This window comes from Metopolophium dirhodum, chromosome 3 (genome assembly GCF_019925205.1).
Source record: "Metopolophium dirhodum isolate CAU chromosome 3, ASM1992520v1, whole genome shotgun sequence".
NCBI classification, from domain to species: Eukaryota; Metazoa; Arthropoda; class Insecta; order Hemiptera; family Aphididae; genus Metopolophium; species Metopolophium dirhodum.
The window spans coordinates 8,792,718-8,810,024 of record NC_083562.1 but is presented as its reverse complement, the minus strand read 5'-3'; the positions used below and the strand labels follow the sequence as shown (position 1 = coordinate 8,810,024).

Genomic DNA, 17,307 nt, shown 5'->3' with positions numbered 1-17,307 from the left:
AAGTGCAGTGAAGATTTTCAGAACTTTATCTTTAATAGTTAATTCACTACAGAACATTAAAAAAATTAAAACAAATTTTATTGGGCTTTTTTTGATGATTTTCAGCTTTACAGCTCTGTAGTGAATTAACGATTGGAGATAAAGTTTTGAAAATCTTCACTGCACTTCTCCTAGCCAATGTGAATCTAACAAGACCCCAAACAACAAAATCCGTTCTCCAGTTTCAGAAATCTACCTCGCTATATGAAAATCTAGCAAAAAATAACTTTTTTTTTATCTGTCAAAATTTAAATAATTTAAAAAAAAAAATTTAATTCCACATTTAGTATCTACTTGATAATCCCTTTTTAAAGAGTTATCAACCAACTTTCTAGCTATCATAGTTTAGGAGGATAGTTAAAAAATAGAAATTTTGACTGTTCACGCCGACGTTTTTATGGATTCAAGTGGTTATACTGCTTGGGCGTGATATCAAATCTCTCTCATTAATATTTTATATTAAAGCTTGCTAAATTACTCACCTACTCATCATTACTGAGTTACATTTTCCTATTTAACACAAATTCTTGAAGTTTTCAAAATTCAGACTTTTTTCATTTCAATTACCATTAAAAATCAAGAAAGTAAAAATTAGAGTTATTTTCAGAAATTAATTGATTATAATTATATTTATCAAACCAAATACCTAATCTAACTATAGTTAGAACATGAATACATTTTTTATTAAATACATTCAAATTATAAAATAAGACCGGGTTAAAACGATACAAGGATAGATTGGAGTAAAAACCAGCTATGGCTTAAGAAGACATTGCACCTGCATGTGTCTCTCCGTCTTACAAATTTACAACATAGCAAAAACTGTTTTCCGTAGGAAAGAACCGAGAACGCTACAGGCATAACTAAGAAACGAAATTTTCACCACATTAAAAGGAGAACTTCGGCTGTGCAATATTATCGTTTTTATTTTTTCGTTATTAGAACTTCAAAAAAAGTTATTAAAGTTTGAAAACACAAATAATAATGGATTTTGAAACAATAAGAACTTTTTTCGTATAAGTGATATCAAAAAAATAAAAACGATATTGCACAACCAAAGGTGTCCTTAATATGTGGTAAAAGGTTGTTTATTAGTTATGACTGTAGCCTTCTCTGCTCTGTTCTTTCTTGCGCCAAAACGTTTTTGCTATCCCGTAGTGTGTAAGACTGAGACAACACATGCGCGTGCGACGTTCTCTTAATGGGACGTTACAGTGACATTTGTTGTCTCTGCCTTATAAGTGCGTAACATAGCAACTTTTACGCTCAGCACAACACATTTATCTCCGTTAGTTTAAAAAGTAGAGCGAATTGAGCTCTTATAAAATTTAAAGGTTAAATGTTTAAGACTATTATCTAGACAACGACATAGGCAAAAGCCCACCCTGCCCCCCCCCCCAAAATGACGCCACTGGTAGCAAGGGTAGATAACTAATGAGTAGGTAAGCATATAATTTTTTTGTAAGTATATGATCTAAGGTATGTTTGTATACAATTCGTTTGTGAACGCCAATTAACAGTCAATATAATATTATGTATTAAATGGTAAATGCATAGCTAACTGTACAAAAAATAAAAAACCCATAAATCATAATCAATTTTTTTATAGCTACCAGTAAATAAATTATGATCTATTAGTTGACATCTACAGTAGATGTTAAATATAAAAAGGTATATATATTTAGGTCGTATCGTAATTGATATATGACGGACAGCTTTTGGGAAGGGTATCCGATAATAATCTTTTTTTTATAATTTACTAGCAACCTATATATTATGTTCTACATAGTTTACCTTTTGTGACATAACATTTTATGTGTATTAAAAGTCAAATTTAGAACGTATGCCCGTAATATATTATATTCCCTGCATATTTTGTTGGACAAGTACATGTCGTGACTTATTTTATTACATATAAGATAAATTTTTAAGTATTGATACGTATTCCGTGCACTATATCCACATAATATAGCACGTCATACAGCATAGAGTAAAAATAAAAAACTATTAATCCTAATACTAACCTAATCAGTAAAGAACTCCAACCAATATGTGAACTCTGTCACACCGCATTAACCATCAAGCATATAATGGAAGAGTGCCCTCAATACTCCCAAATCCGCACCATAGCAGAAGCACTTGGCGAAAATCAAACAGACAAAATACTAACCTATTTAAACATTACAAATATTATAAAAAAATTGTAACAATAAAACATGTATATATTATGTAACAACTAATTTTAAGAAAAATATCATGTAATAATCTAATGTCAGGCTAATAACCTTAGTTGTTGAAGCCTTTTCCTTTAAATAAATAAAAAAAAAACTATTAATCCAGTTAATTTATTTAAATAAATATTATTTATATATATACACTATATATACACATTACACATAGTATATATTATAATATTTTAGGCATATACTAATAATCTTGATAAATATTTGCGTAACGCCATAACGTCATCATAATATATGATAATATAGGTAATAATAATAATTATAATAATTGTAATTGGATCAATGCACATTTTTAATAGGTACTACCAACAATTGATGATTTATTGTTCAAATCAAACAGTGGCTCAAATTCGATCATCGAGATATATACTATACCCGTGCAAAGTCAGACTTTGATACTTTACAGTAAAAATTGTATCTTACATGTATAATATAACAATTTGACCATAACCCTATATGATATAATTATATGTACTTAGTATTTCATGACCAGCAACGTTTATAAATGTTTGTGTCACAACAAAATGTGTACGTCCCCTATAATAGTTATCTATTAAGCACAATAATATATTGGCCATCATCGCATATCCAGCACACGGTTAACGACCAATTGAAGTTCATTATCAACTATCGTGTTGTAATATGCCACCTCGAAGTCCGAACAAATAACTCTCATTAATTAAAGCCATAATGAATCACACCGAGATGACTAATCGAATTTATTTTAAGAAGTATATAGATGAAGAACAGATAATGTTTATTTACGACACTATAGTTAGTTACGACTGTCGAGTGTACCTCGTCATTGAATAGTTAGATTACAGTGATGGGTGTGTTCAATTTGAATTCAATGATAAATCATTATATACGAAAAACAATTCTAAGCAGAGACGGTTTGTACATAATGTAACGTTTCTTATTTCATAAAAAATTTAACTTTAAATGCTTATAATAAAATCATCACTAAGTATTGTCGATATTTTTCAAATTCTATATAAATATTTTACGAGAACCATTGTATTAAATTGTCAAGCTTTTTACACCCAGACAACATTTTTTTTATATATTTTAATAGAATATATCAAAAATAAACTAAAAAAAGCAAATTTCAAACATGTAAAAATAGCACAAAAAGTCATAAACGTTTTTAAAGTTATAACGTGTCTAGTAAATGCTTAATATGAATCCTTAGTAAAAATGTGAAGTCTCTACAGTTATTTATTTTTGAATTATTATACAAATAAACAGTTTTGAATTTTGATTTTGTCAAAAAATTGTTTAGCGTTAAAATTCTTGTTTTCCCATTGTTTTTCCCAATTATTTGGAAGTAACTGAGTTTTACCAGAAACCACCCTCGAAGTAAAATATCGACGCATTTCTCTGCTATAAAACGTGTACACACACAAAATTAAAAAAAAATAGCAATTCACGACATCATTGTAAAACCAATACTTTCATTCCTACGCAACCTAACCTAACCTGGGTGAATTTAGTAATCACCGAAGTAACTTTTTCTCAAACCACCACGTCTTACTATATTGTACATTTGTACATCTCATTAGCTAATTTCAATAATAATCTATAAATTATAATCCTTTTTTTCATACTTACTTTCAGTTTAATTCGCTATTTTTTTTTCTAGTAAGAGTAGTACTTCATTAATTGTAAGTCATTTTATTTTAACTGTGGCCCTCATAAGCAGATGAGAAAAAGTTAAGGTTATGAAATATATGTCAACCAAAAATAATATATAGTTAGTAAAAATATAACTAAAATACAATTAATTATGGGCTTTAAATGTTCACTACCTACATATTTCATTAAATAGTATATTTAATAAATAAAATATAACTATATAAAATAATTTCAAAAAACATATATCTAGATTTATAGTAACATTGTGTTGCTTTCTTTCAATTTTACTATATTATTATAACATGACGTGTGACATTTATTAAAAAGATAGAAACATAAATTCTCATTATTTTAATATGGTATTTTTATTTTTTACAACTACAGTTAAAATATTTAACCAACCAAGTATATTTTTAATTTTTTACTCTAATTTAAAATGTTGTTAAACATTAATATACAGGTGGGTGTCCCACTGAGATCTGACAGATGAAATAACTTTTGTTCTAATTAATATTTTTAAAAAATTTCTTTTAAATATAATTCATAGACTATTGCGGTACATTTTTAGTATACATTTTTTATTTTTTATTTTTTAATACTGAAAATAAAAAACTTAAAAACTGATAAAAAAAATTTCCAAAATATCCAAAATAGCCAATTTGTAAATCTGATTTTTTGCTCCCAAAACCAAAGGCTAATGTCAATATGTCATAAAATATATAAACGTAAATTGCCATTAAAAAGAAAAAATATGGGGGTGAGTATGCTTGGTAAATCACCTTGTATTTAATTTTTTTTCCAGTTTTATTTACTTGCAATATTTGAATTAAAATGTATTCCATACATAGTAATAGTAACCATAATATTTAAATATATATAGTTTCCATGAGAACGGTCAACTATACTATTAAAATAACATTTGTCTTTCACTTCATAATTTATTGCTTAAAGATTGCGCTTACAGTTACTCGCCTTTTTCTCTTTAAAATAGAAATGTCTTCAAATATGCTAAACCAGTTCTCGAGCCGTGCTAAATATTATGGTGCCATGGCCGCAAAAAGACTGCAGACCACGTATTATGCCAACATTGAAGTGGCGATCGAGGCAAAAAAGAACACGCCGACCGATTTAACAGACCAAATAACGGAATCGATATTCCGGAAGCTGGTCGCGGCTTGTCTGCAGCACTTGCCGCTGGTCGTCGGAAAAACGGTTCGTCGGAAACGCCGAGCGTACATAATGCCGCCTTTGATGTCGTTGAACCGGCCAATGGATTTCCACGGGGGATTCTCGAGCCGAGCCAAATATTACGGTGCCATGGCCGCAAAAAGATTACAGACAACGTATTATGCCAACGTTAGAGCGGCGATCGTGGAGGAAAATAAAGTGCCGACCGATTTGGTGAAACAATTTACGGTGTCGATAATGCGGAAGCTGGTCGCGTCTTGCGTGCAGGACTTGCCGCTGGCCGGTTGTACACAAGACTTGCCGCTGCAGAATTCGCCTTTCGGAATAGTGGACCCGGTAATCACCGATAAAATGGCACAAAATGGACCCCGATCAATGACTTCGACTTCGGCCAGTCGATCCGTGGATTCTTTCGATGAGGGCTGCATGGGCCGTGCAGAATTTAACGGCGTCGCGACATATCATTCTATGCCGAATATTGCCGCAATCGAATTTGAAAACGATGTGCCGTCCGGTTCGAGGAGTCTGGATTCGGTGCAGGTCACCGGGAAAAACATGAAACAAAAACGCCGAACGATTTGGTCTCGCACAAAAAAATTTTTAAGCCGTATGTTGTGCTGTAGTACAACTATTGCAGATTAAATAATTATTGTAAATTGTAATTATTAAAAATTATATTACCTATTTACCTGTATGTATTATGTTCATGTATTATTAATAATTAAAATGTAAATTGTAAATTTGTATAAAAATTTGATTACCTGTGTATTATTTTTATGTAATATACCTGCACGAAATTGCATTAATTACAAATAATATGTGTTTATGTTGTATAATTCAATATCAGCTTCAATTTTATGTATTATATAAATAATGAACACCAAAATACAATTGAAAAAAAGGTGGGCAAGTGACCCAGTCTTTGTGACTGGTGTGTTCAATTTTAATTCAATTCTATAAAAACATTGAATGCGAAAATCGGTTCTGACTTCTAAACGAAGACGATTTGCCATCCTAATGACAATATTTTTTTATTTTTTTTTTTTATTTTTAGAAGAATATATACAATCTATATCGTAGACATAATAAGTATATGTGCGATAGGGAGAGAAACAATAGGGTGATACTTAAGTTTGAGGAAAGAAGCCACCCACTGATGACACTTTCGTCTTGATTTAATTAAATGCGAGTTTAGTTAAATATTAGTATTTATATAATATATAATATATTATATATTTAGTTATAACTTGTATAATTATTTAAAGTAGTAAATCTCTGCACCATTTACGTTTAAGTCGCCTTGGAGGGCTACCTGGGATTGTGAGGGAAGATAAGTTTTTAATGAGTGGATTTGAATGAGAGGATAGACAGTTATGAAATTTTTTATAAAAACGTTTAGCTTCGTCATGAATAGTATTTAAGTTACAATCTAAATGTAGAGTATGATTTGATACATATGGAGGTGCGTTTAATACTTTCCTTAAGGTCATATTTTGGAAAGCTCGAATCTTATTCAGGTTTGACTTTTTAGCATTTCCACATAGCTGCAATCCGTATGTCCAAATGGGTTTTAATAAGGTTTTATACAAGAGAAGTTTGATATTAATCGGGGTGGCTTTGTTGCCAATTAAATTCTTAAGCATACGTAGACGATTGTTTAGGGAGAGTCTTTTTTCACGTATGTGTTGAGCCCAGGTTAAGCGTTGATCGAGGGTTGGACCGAGGTATTTTACTGAAGGTGATGAAGGAATGGGGATGTCATAAAGTAGTACCCTTGGGCAAGGTACTTGTCTTAGTGTAAAAGTAGTGTGTATTGATTTATTTTGATTTACTTTAAATTTCCATTTGGTATACCATCTTTCCATCATACCTAGATGGGTTTGCAAATATGCGGAGGCCAAATATGGGTCATCGTTAATCGAGATAATCACTTTATCATCCGCGTAGTCCGCGACTAAGGTATTTGGAGACGTGGGTTGATCAGATACAAAGATATTGTAGAGTAATGGGGATAAAATGCCACCTTGAGGAACTCCAGCATTTATACTTGCTATTTCAGACGTGGCAGTTCCATAGCAAATTTTAAAAGAGCGATCAGAAAGATAAGATTTGAAAAGTAGGAAGTAGGATGTAGGTAGGAAGGATTTCAGTTTGTATAACAGACCTTGATGCCAAACACGGTCAAATGCCTGCGAGATATCTAAGAAAGCACATGTGCAGTACAACTTTTTTTCAAGAGAGTAGGAAATTGCATCTACCAATCGGTGGACTTGGTGTATAGTAGAATGTGAGGTACGAAAACCAAATTGATAATCTGGGAGGATTTGTTTTTCAGCGATGATTGGAGCGATACGTTTGAGCAGTAGTCTTTCTAGGATTTTTGCAAAGAAAGGTAGAAGGCTTATTGGTCTGTAGGAAGAGGTAGAATCAGGAGGTTTATTTGGTTTTTGGATCATGATTATATTTGAAAATTTCCAAAGCAGTGGAAAGTATGAAAGTCTGAGTATTGAATTGTATATATGAGTTAGATGTACAATGGCCCTTTTTGGTAGATTTTTAGCAACTTTAATGACAATATTACCAGGTATATTTTATGATAATATTACTGCTGTTAAGATAATTTATTTTACTATTAGACAATAGTACGTAAAGTAGATTACAGTAATTTTTTCCAAAATAATTGAATTTGAAAATGTCCTTGTGTGTATACATCAAAATAATACATATATACATTAATAGTTTCAATTGGCACCTACAGTAAAATGTTTTAATTATAACAAAATAACTAAAATCATTATTCCTCATTTAAATATCTAATTTTATCAACATTTTAACTACCTACACTTATGAAAAAAAATCATACAAACATATTTTTAATATTTTTCTTCTATTATTAAAATAACTACTTATGGAGAACCTTGTATTAAATTTTAAAATCTTAGATATAAATAAAATAATTTTTATTTATATCTAACTACAGATTGCAAATTTTCATAATTTTGACGAATTTTTTCACTCCTGAAAACATATTGTGGATTTACGCTCAACTTTTTTTTTAATTTCCACTAATAAGAACAGCCTTTGAGTTTTATTTTAACTTTTTTGAGGGAGCCCCGCTTGTATCAATTTTAGAAAACAATTCTCACTAATCAATCTGTTTTGAATCGCTGTTTGATTAGACGCCTGCTATGAGCTACGTAGGAAAAGTTTAACGATAAAAACGATTAATTTTTAAAATAGTTCAACTTTATCTAAGTAAAAAAAAATTTAAAATTTACAAAATGATTCTCGTTTTCAAAAATTGCTTGAGCTATAAAATGGTAATTTCAAAATATTACATAAATCAATAACGTAGTAAACTTGTAACTTGTAATCAAGTATACAATCATAATATGACAAATACAACTCTTAAATTAAATTATTGTAATTTGTGTACCCAATTCACTTTAAACTATGTCAAGTTGCCTATCGATAAAAGATAAAACACAGTAATCTAAAAATAATTATCACAACCTACAATAAATTAATTATAAAACAATTTCACTTAACAACGATAAATTGGCATTTTTTTATACCTATAGTGTTGTAAATTGTTTTAAAATGTAAACTTAATGTGTTTCATAAAATACGTTTTTCTTAAAATATTATATTGGTATAGTTTATTCGTCGTCTCGTTCAATTCGGTGATTCACATACATCATTTGGTTGTTCAATATTTCATTCTGCTCAAGAAAATCATCACGGATATCGACCAAGTCATTGTAAAGTTCATCTAGTGAAGAAAATAATAAAAATAATAATTACATAAGTTCTTAACTTTTGTAGGTACTATCGAGTGCGTGGTAGCGGATCATTACCGTTGAAAAAACTGTGTGATTTTCCTGACCCTCCTACCTCTGCTGGTAATTCATTTCTCGATATGTAATTGAATATTATATCATCTGAACCGATCGACTGGATGAAGTGTTATCTGAAAATGATCACAATATGAAGTTTTATTAATTAACTAGATAAACCGCTACCTACCTATAAGTAATAAATAATAATACGTATAAAATCCATTTTGTAAACAATTGATTGTATAAAGCTGAATATAATATTTTGGCGCATAATTAAAAGTACCATCGGAAAAAAAATCTGATGAATCAACTTACAATCTTATAATTATTCACCTGAAACCTGAAGTCCTGAATTATGTACTGTTAATACATTGTTTATACATTATACCTTAATAATATTACTTAAAAGTTTATAAATAATATAAGTAATAAATAATAATATAATTATAAATTATAAGTTATATCAATATAAAACTATTAAAACTATTGAACATGCTGTTGCACTCAACACATGATTTTTCATATTATGCTGTTCTTACAGTAATTCAAAATTAATATGTATAGAAGAAAATACAAGGTTTTAATTTTTATCTTTATTTTAGCCTGCAATATTAAAGAGAAATAATCGCTATGGTTAGGTAGAAAGATATAACCTATAGGCCGTTTTGTACACGCGATACAGAAATGCAATAGAAAGGTCACTTGACCTGCAACCTAAAGTTACATGGCTGATTTTTTAATCGAAGAATATCTATTATTTCAAAAACTATTACAGATTTTTTAATATAAATTTCATACATAATTTCAAGTTATTTTAAAACAACAATATTTTGAAATAAAATTATATTTTTTACTATTATATCTGTATAATATAATTATATTAATAGGTATAATATAATAATTTACCTATATCTTAATTGTTTTTCAATTTTTTGCAGTTTAATGGCATATAATATGTAGAATGTCATATTCCAAACAAAATATTTTTTGAGTATTTCGATGTATTAAAAATTAAAATTGAATTAGTAATAATATTAGTTTTAAGTCGTAAACCGTGGTTAATCGCCTTTTTCTACATAAAATGAATTCCACACATAAACACATCATTCATAATCAAATTTCAAAACCATTCTTTTTTCATTTCAATTTGTTGTGCATATTTTAACATTATTTATGCGATTACGCATATTTCGGAGTATAATTCTGAATATTTGCATACATATTATTATAATAGTATTTTTACTTCATATAATACGTAGTCCCTTCAAAATGTTGGTTCACTAATCTGCTCAACTAAACTTAAAATGTATTCATTTTTTTAATATCGTTTTATTTATTAATATCAAAAAAATATTTTTACTTAGGTCGTAGGTACAATAGTTAAATGTATTGTAATTGGAATAGCATTGATAATAATAAAAAAAAACCTTAGGAGGAAGTATCACTTTTTTATTTCACATTCAAATAATTGTATTATTCAAAAACATATTCAGCTGCTTTGGAATATGAAACTAAATATAAATTATTATATATTATTATATAATTTATTTTGTTTATTTATTTATTGTTTTGTAATAACATACTTATCGGTAACCTGTAATTTTGAATATAGTACCAGTAATTGGTTACCGCTAACAACAGGACCGGTATAAAATCGGTAACCGGTATCCAAAAAATGTTCGTTTAAATTGATAACGGTTTCAAGCCCCGGTTATTACATCATTAATATTCAAATAATTATGGCTACTTTTTATTCACTTACAACCTAAGACATATGAAGACCGTTTATATGAAAATTCATCGATAAAATATTTAAATGACATGTCATTCCCATAAAGATCTTATTATTGGCACCCCCATAAGAGCATAACCACGGTCCGTGGCATAACATAATATTATGTTTTTATTATCAATTATCAGATATCTTAGTCCGTGATTAATGATTATCATGAACCGATGAACCATGATTCCTCCTTAAATATATTTTTAAATATTACGTTCAGTCGACACTTGACAGTTGTTACTTTCTTACTTTGTTAGTTTGTAACTTGTCACTGCCTAGTGGTTACAACCTACAACTTACAAGCCCAATCATTTTTATACTAAAAATTAAATGTAACTATTACCCTCTCAACGTATTATTATTTAGAATGAGATCGTTAAAAATCGTTCGTTTTCGTGATATAATAACATCCCATATAAGTATTATATAATTACATCTTTAAAATGAAAAATATTAGTGTAATTTCAGATGTTTCGAACCAGAAACGACATTTAGAAACAACGTTCGATGGAAACTCTCAAAAACGTCTGCACGTGGACGATGATAGTGAATTTTTTGGTTTGCCATACAAAGTAAAACATTTGTTCAAAAAGCACAAAAGAATTACACAGCTTTATGGTTAGAATTTTTTGAAATCTGAGCGTTTTAGACATACAACTTTTTATAACACAAAATTTTACACGTAGATTGGCAAATTGAATGTTTGAATTTAGAAGCGATAAAAAGAAGAAAAAACTTGATTTATGCATTGCCTACAAGTGGCGGAAAAACACTTGTAGCAGAAATTCTTATGCTTAAAGAACTCATAGTTTATGAACGTAATGTTCTATTTATTTTGCCATATGTTGCACTAGTCCAAGAAAAGGTAGGAAGTAAATTATGATAAATCTTGAAAATTGATTTTTATCACAATTTTTGAGTAGGTGCAATCTTTATGTCCATTTGGACTTAACTTGGAATTCAATGTTGAAGAATATGTTGGTGGCAAAGGGAAACATCCTCCACTTCATCGAAAACGTAAATCATCTATATATGTATGCACTCTAGAGAGAGGAGCTGGACTGGTTGATTGTATGCTGGCTGATAATGGTCAGTTAGGTGGACGGAGTGTTGGAATGATTGTTGTTGATGAATTGCATCTTCTCGGCGAACAAAAAAGGGGAGCTTTGTTAGAAGCAACTCTTACAAAAGTTTTAGACTCCAAGCAGTCTAAGCGTAAGTAATATTTAAACTATAACTTTATATTATTGTTTTTTAAATACTTACCATAGCTATTAACAGATAATATTCAGATAATTGGTATGTCAGCTACAATTGGAAATATGCAAGAAATAGGTGACTTTTTAAATGCTCACGTATACACAAGAGATTTTAGACCTGTAAAGCTCACCGAAACTATAAAATTAAACGACCAAATATTTGTGATAAATAAAGATATTGATGGTTCTTTAAAAAGTAAACTTGATAGAAAATTAGATTTTGACGTAAGTTTATAAACTTTTGAAAATACCTTTTTGATTAAAATTAATAATTACTTTATATAGGCTTATTCAACTGATATGAAACTATTAGACCCCAGTGGTCTTGGGCTTCTTGTTCGTGAAATATTACCGGATGGTAGCTGTTTGATTTTTTGTCCTACTAAGAGCAGTTGTCAGAGTATTGCCAAAATTATTTATAAGACTATTGGACGGTAAGCATTATTTATAGTAAGATATTGCTATCATTGAAAACTTACAAAATGTACCTATAGTAATATTTTATAAATCTAATAGTGAAGAAACAAAAGTTAAACTTAAACAAAAAGAAGAATTGTATAAAGCATTGAAAGAAGAAGGTGACGGTAAAGTGTGTCCTTTATTATCCAGAAGTATTCTCTTTGGAGTCGCATATCATAATTCAGGTAAGACCCAAAGTACATTATCTTATTATACTATAATATTACATATGAAATATGCTTTAAGTAATAAATGTTTAGGGTTGACGAATGCTGAAAGAAAACTGATAGAAGAAGCTTTTCTAGATGGTATTCTTAAATGTATTTGTTGTACATCAACATTGGCAGCTGGTGTAAATCTTCCAGCTCAAAGAGTAAAATAAAACAATTTATATTTTAGAACTTTAGACCATAAGTGAAAACAAAAGGGTACAATTTTATTCTTAACCCCATTTATGCCACTAACTTTAACATAGCACCTCTGAAAATGATTTGAAAAATGTACTCATAATAGATTTTTTTTTCATCGAGATTCAATAATTATAGTTGTTAAAAGAGGTGTAAAATTCCAGTTCTTTGGTCCACTCAGTGTGGGCCTGGCACACCAAAGGCCCATGGATGAGTTTTTTTAAGGGGCCCCATAATGCCCCACCAAAAATTGTGCCTAAAAATGGTTAAATATTTCGATGAATACTTTGCGGAGTCCCTACTCTCTATATGGACTAAGAACAAAGCAAACAAAAAAAAATTACAATACCCTAAAAAAAAAAAAACGGAGTGGCCCTGGCCTTGTTTGCAGTCCAGCGGCCATAGCTAGGACGATACTGGGCCCACCCAACATGTAATACTGCTCAGCTTTATTGAAATTAAAATTTTAATTTGTTAGGTCATAATCACATCACCATATGTTGGACGAGACTTTATGAAACAAAGCACATACAGACAAATGGTAGGACGTGCTGGTAGAGCTGGTCTGACAGAAAGTGGTGACAGTGTACTGTTGTTTCAAGAAAACGATAAAGAAAAGGTTATTATGAATACATTATAATTTTACAAATGGGTTTTTTTATTTTGTAATTTTCATAATAATAGGTCTAGTTGACAAATACAATGGCACACCTGTGCATATTTTTTATGGAATTGATGATAAAATGTATAAGTATACATTTATAATTGAGTTAAATTTTAGTATTGAATAAATACATTCTCTTAATTTTATATGACCATTAATATTTTATTTTTTAGATTAAAATATTACTAGAAAGTGGTGTTGAACATATTGACAGCTGCCTTGGCACAGAAGAAAATGTAGTTTATTCAATGATATTAAGCTCTGTAAGTACAGGGTGTACGTCTAGTCAACAACAACTGGTAGACCTGATGAAGCGTACACTTTTTATTCAACAAGCTGAGAAACGTAATGTTGAATGTACAGTTGCATCAGATCTAGTAGAATCATGTTTAGATAAATTAAAATCAATAAATGCATTTGATAAGCCAATCGAAGATAAATTAAAACTAACATCAATTGCAAAAGCTGCAGTGGCTGCCAACTTGGACATATTAGAAGCTCAAAAGTTATATACGGAATTATTGGAAGCCTCAAGTGCATTAATATTGACTAACAAACTTCATTTATTATACTTAGCTGTTCCTTACACAGAATGCATCACACTAGAACGTCAAAATGTTTTAGATATAGTAAGTATAGCAATAGAACATATTATATTATATTATATTCAAGCTGAGAATTATATTCGTTGAAGGCGACACCCTTACATTACCCTCAATGAGTCTACAACCATCTGTATTATCATCTTGATTTAAAACGCCCTTGCGCTCATGTCGACCGCCTATTCATCTTTTTGACTTGAACGGAGCAAAGTGTTGAGTGAGTGTAATAAAGATTTTTAACTTATATTTTCTTATAGATGACAAATTTACAAGGAGACCAACAAGCATTAGCTAACCGATTGGGATTAAATGAATTATGTATATCACAATTCTTTAGTTATGGAAAAGTCAAAGTAAGAAGGTTTCTTTAATTAAAAAATAAAAAAACGACATTCCAAATAGTTCAGTGATAAATATTTGTAACTTTTTATTATTACTATTTTTATTAAGTTAAATTTTATGTTAAAACTAATAGAATGTATCTGAAAATATTTGGAATAAATTTCTCATGAGTTTGATTTTGAACGATTTGTGGAATAAAGAATCTATTTGGACAGTGTCTAAAACATACAACTTGCCAAGGGGAACAATACATTCATTCTTATCAAGGACTGCATCACATGCTTCTTCCATATTAAGATTTACTGAGGTAAATACTACATTTAACTATAACTATGGTGCCCAGGACATTTTTTTCAGGTTTAGTAAGATATGATTTTACCCACCTACTCCCTAAAATCTAGGTCTTTCAGCCTTTTATTTTTCAGTTAATTTTATTGCAACAATAATTAAATTTGATAAGAATCTTTTGAATTATAATTGTGTGACACAAAATGAAGGTTGTATAATCTTTGTTTTATACATTTTTACAATTAACTATCCATAAATATTGGTAACCGCGGTCCATAAAAAAATTAGCAGATTGTTTGACATGCCTGCCCCCAATGCCTACTGGTATTGTTATTTCCAAACTATAGCTATAAATAGGGTTGGGCGCCGCTCAACTAAAATATTTAATGTGATTGAAATTAAATCAGTTATAAATTTTAGGCACTAAAAGATAAAAAATTGGATCATTTCCCAATGTTATTTCAAAATATTATTCCTAAACTTAACATAGGAATATTAGGAAGTTCATCAGATCTTGAATCATTAATGAGTTTGCCATCAGTGAGATTTGTAAGTATATGATCTTTTTATTACGGTCGAACGTGGTTAACTTGAAATTGTCTATACCTCGATCTTTTTTCCCGATTTTTTCCCTAGAATTTCCTATAATTGTATTATCGTTGGATAACTTGAACCTTCAGGCTGGTCCCTTCAATTTGAGTTAACCACTTTCGACTGTACTATGGACATTTTTTTCACTTAATCAAATTAATTTAATATTTATTGTAGGGTAGAGCAACTCAACTGTATAAAGCGGGCTATAAAACATTGAATGATGTAGCTAAAGCAAATAAGAAAGAATTATGCAATGTTATTAATCATTTACCATTAAAAGTATCTCGTGAGATGATAGCTTCTGCTAAAGTGAATATTTTAACTATAATTTTATTATTTTATTTACTTTTTTATATTTATTTTTTGTTACATAGCTTATGTTGTTATCGGAAGCAGAAGCACTAGAAGAGTTGGCTGAAAGTTTGCGTGCAGATCTAAACCAATCCATGTCAAAAAAAAAAGAAAATTCTTTATGGTTCTAAAAAGTTTATCCTGCTTTAATTGCTAAACCATCAAGTATTCCATCAAGTAGACTAGTTTTCTCTAGTCCACATATTAAAATCTACAATGATACTAATGATACTGATTAAGTCACAGTGAATTTTAAAGAAAACTTATTTTTGTATGTTTATTTTTGTTTAATTTTAGTTGTCAGATTTAACAATTATTTATTTATTCAAAGAGATAAATTCTCTTTTAAATATTTCTATGTTTATTGTTTAATTAAAGTTTTTATTAATGATTTTTAGTTTTTACCAAACGAGTTGTAACTTTATTACTAACTTATGAAAATACAATTTTTTCAGTTAAATGAGTTATGGACTCCAAATTAAGCAATTCACCCCCACACATATTTAATGAAAGCTATACATATTAATAAATAATAAATAGCATAAAAAATGAGTGCTAATCACATTCAAGCACCCCCCTCTACCCCCCAAAAAAAATTGCATCTATGGTTATTAGTAACATTGGGAATGCCTTAATCCGTCAATTTGTATGTATAAAAACAGATATTTGTGGATAACTACCTACGATGAACAACTAACTTAAGGCTTAAGTTATCATTCTCGGGTTAATGTTATTACGTTAAGAGGATGTCAGCGCAATATTTGTTTTCTATCTCAGACCCACGAGATAGAAATGAGATAGAAATTTTCACCTAAAATCGTATTATTTTTTTTTATAATTTTTGAGTTATCTTAGAAAAAAAATCAACTATTATAAAAAATATAGAGGATAATGTATCGATTTTATATTTAATTGTTATTAGACTTTCAAAATAAACAATAAAATGTTGTACATTTAAATTATGTTTAAATTGTTTTGAGACAATATTAAATAAATCAATATGTCACCCTCAAAAAATATTATTCTCTGTTGTTTTTGTAATGAGCAATTTTACTCTAAGGTTACTTAAAAACATAAAAAAATGATTTTGCGTGAATGTGTTTAGTCTTTGTTGCGCATGGGCCAGAGAGTGAAAAGTGAAAACAAATAGTGTGCTGACATATCTTAAGTAATATTTGTATCTGATTGTGTGTATCATAATATGCTTGTTCATTACAAGTCAGTTAAATCTACAAACATGATTTTGTTTCCAACTAAATGGAAGAAAATTGTATTAACTTTAATGGTGTACAACCACTTCAACCTGATTTTTTCCATGCCCCCTTTAAAGTTTTACAATGTTGTAATTTTTTTTTTTATTAAATAATTAACCCTTGGCCACTTGTAATTTGTAACCTCTTCTATTTGCAATGATGTCCTTAATATTATCATATTGCCAGTTCCTTATTTTTGCAGATATCAAGCAGTAACTTTAATAGAAATGTCTCAAGTTCTATAATAAATTTTGTTCTTAAAATTATCTAAGAATAATAAAGCTAATATTTTTGTACAAGTTTTATTTATTTATGTTTTTTTTTTTTTTTTTTTTGATATCAGTATCACTCAGTTAAAATA

The 17,307-nt window shown here is 29.3% G+C and overlaps 2 protein-coding genes across 4 annotated transcripts; both read left to right on the top strand.

Annotated features, from left to right (window-relative positions):
* The first annotated feature begins 3,064 nt into the window (after positions 1-3,064).
* On the top strand, positions 3,065-5,806 carry LOC132941971 (uncharacterized). Of its 2 annotated transcripts, none has more exons than XM_061010240.1 (2): positions 3,065-3,175; positions 4,909-5,806. In XM_061010240.1, the coding sequence occupies exons 1-2, from the start codon at positions 3,109-3,111 to the stop codon at positions 5,745-5,747; spliced, it is 906 nt and encodes a 301-aa protein (XP_060866223.1). In that variant the 5' UTR covers positions 3,065-3,108; the 3' UTR covers positions 5,748-5,806. The 2 variants fall into 2 exon arrangements, with proteins under 2 accessions (XP_060866223.1, XP_060866224.1); XM_061010241.1 differs by having other exon boundaries at positions 3,099-3,188.
* Positions 5,807-10,867: 5,061 nt separating this feature from the next.
* On the top strand, positions 10,868-16,085 carry LOC132940794 (helicase POLQ-like). 2 transcript variants are annotated; one of them, XM_061008539.1, is made up of 15 exons: positions 10,871-11,059; positions 11,185-11,345; positions 11,414-11,592; positions 11,651-11,942; positions 12,009-12,211; positions 12,272-12,420; positions 12,503-12,630; positions 12,706-12,818; positions 13,331-13,471; positions 13,690-14,145; positions 14,376-14,471; positions 14,594-14,767; positions 15,169-15,297; positions 15,517-15,651; positions 15,717-16,085. In XM_061008539.1, the coding sequence occupies exons 3-15, from the start codon at positions 11,518-11,520 to the stop codon at positions 15,822-15,824; spliced, it is 2,199 nt and encodes a 732-aa protein (XP_060864522.1). In that variant the 5' UTR covers positions 10,871-11,059; positions 11,185-11,345; positions 11,414-11,517; the 3' UTR covers positions 15,825-16,085. The 2 variants fall into 2 exon arrangements, with proteins under 2 accessions (XP_060864521.1, XP_060864522.1); XM_061008538.1 differs by having other exon boundaries at positions 10,868-11,345.
* Positions 16,086-17,307: the final 1,222 nt, after the last annotated feature.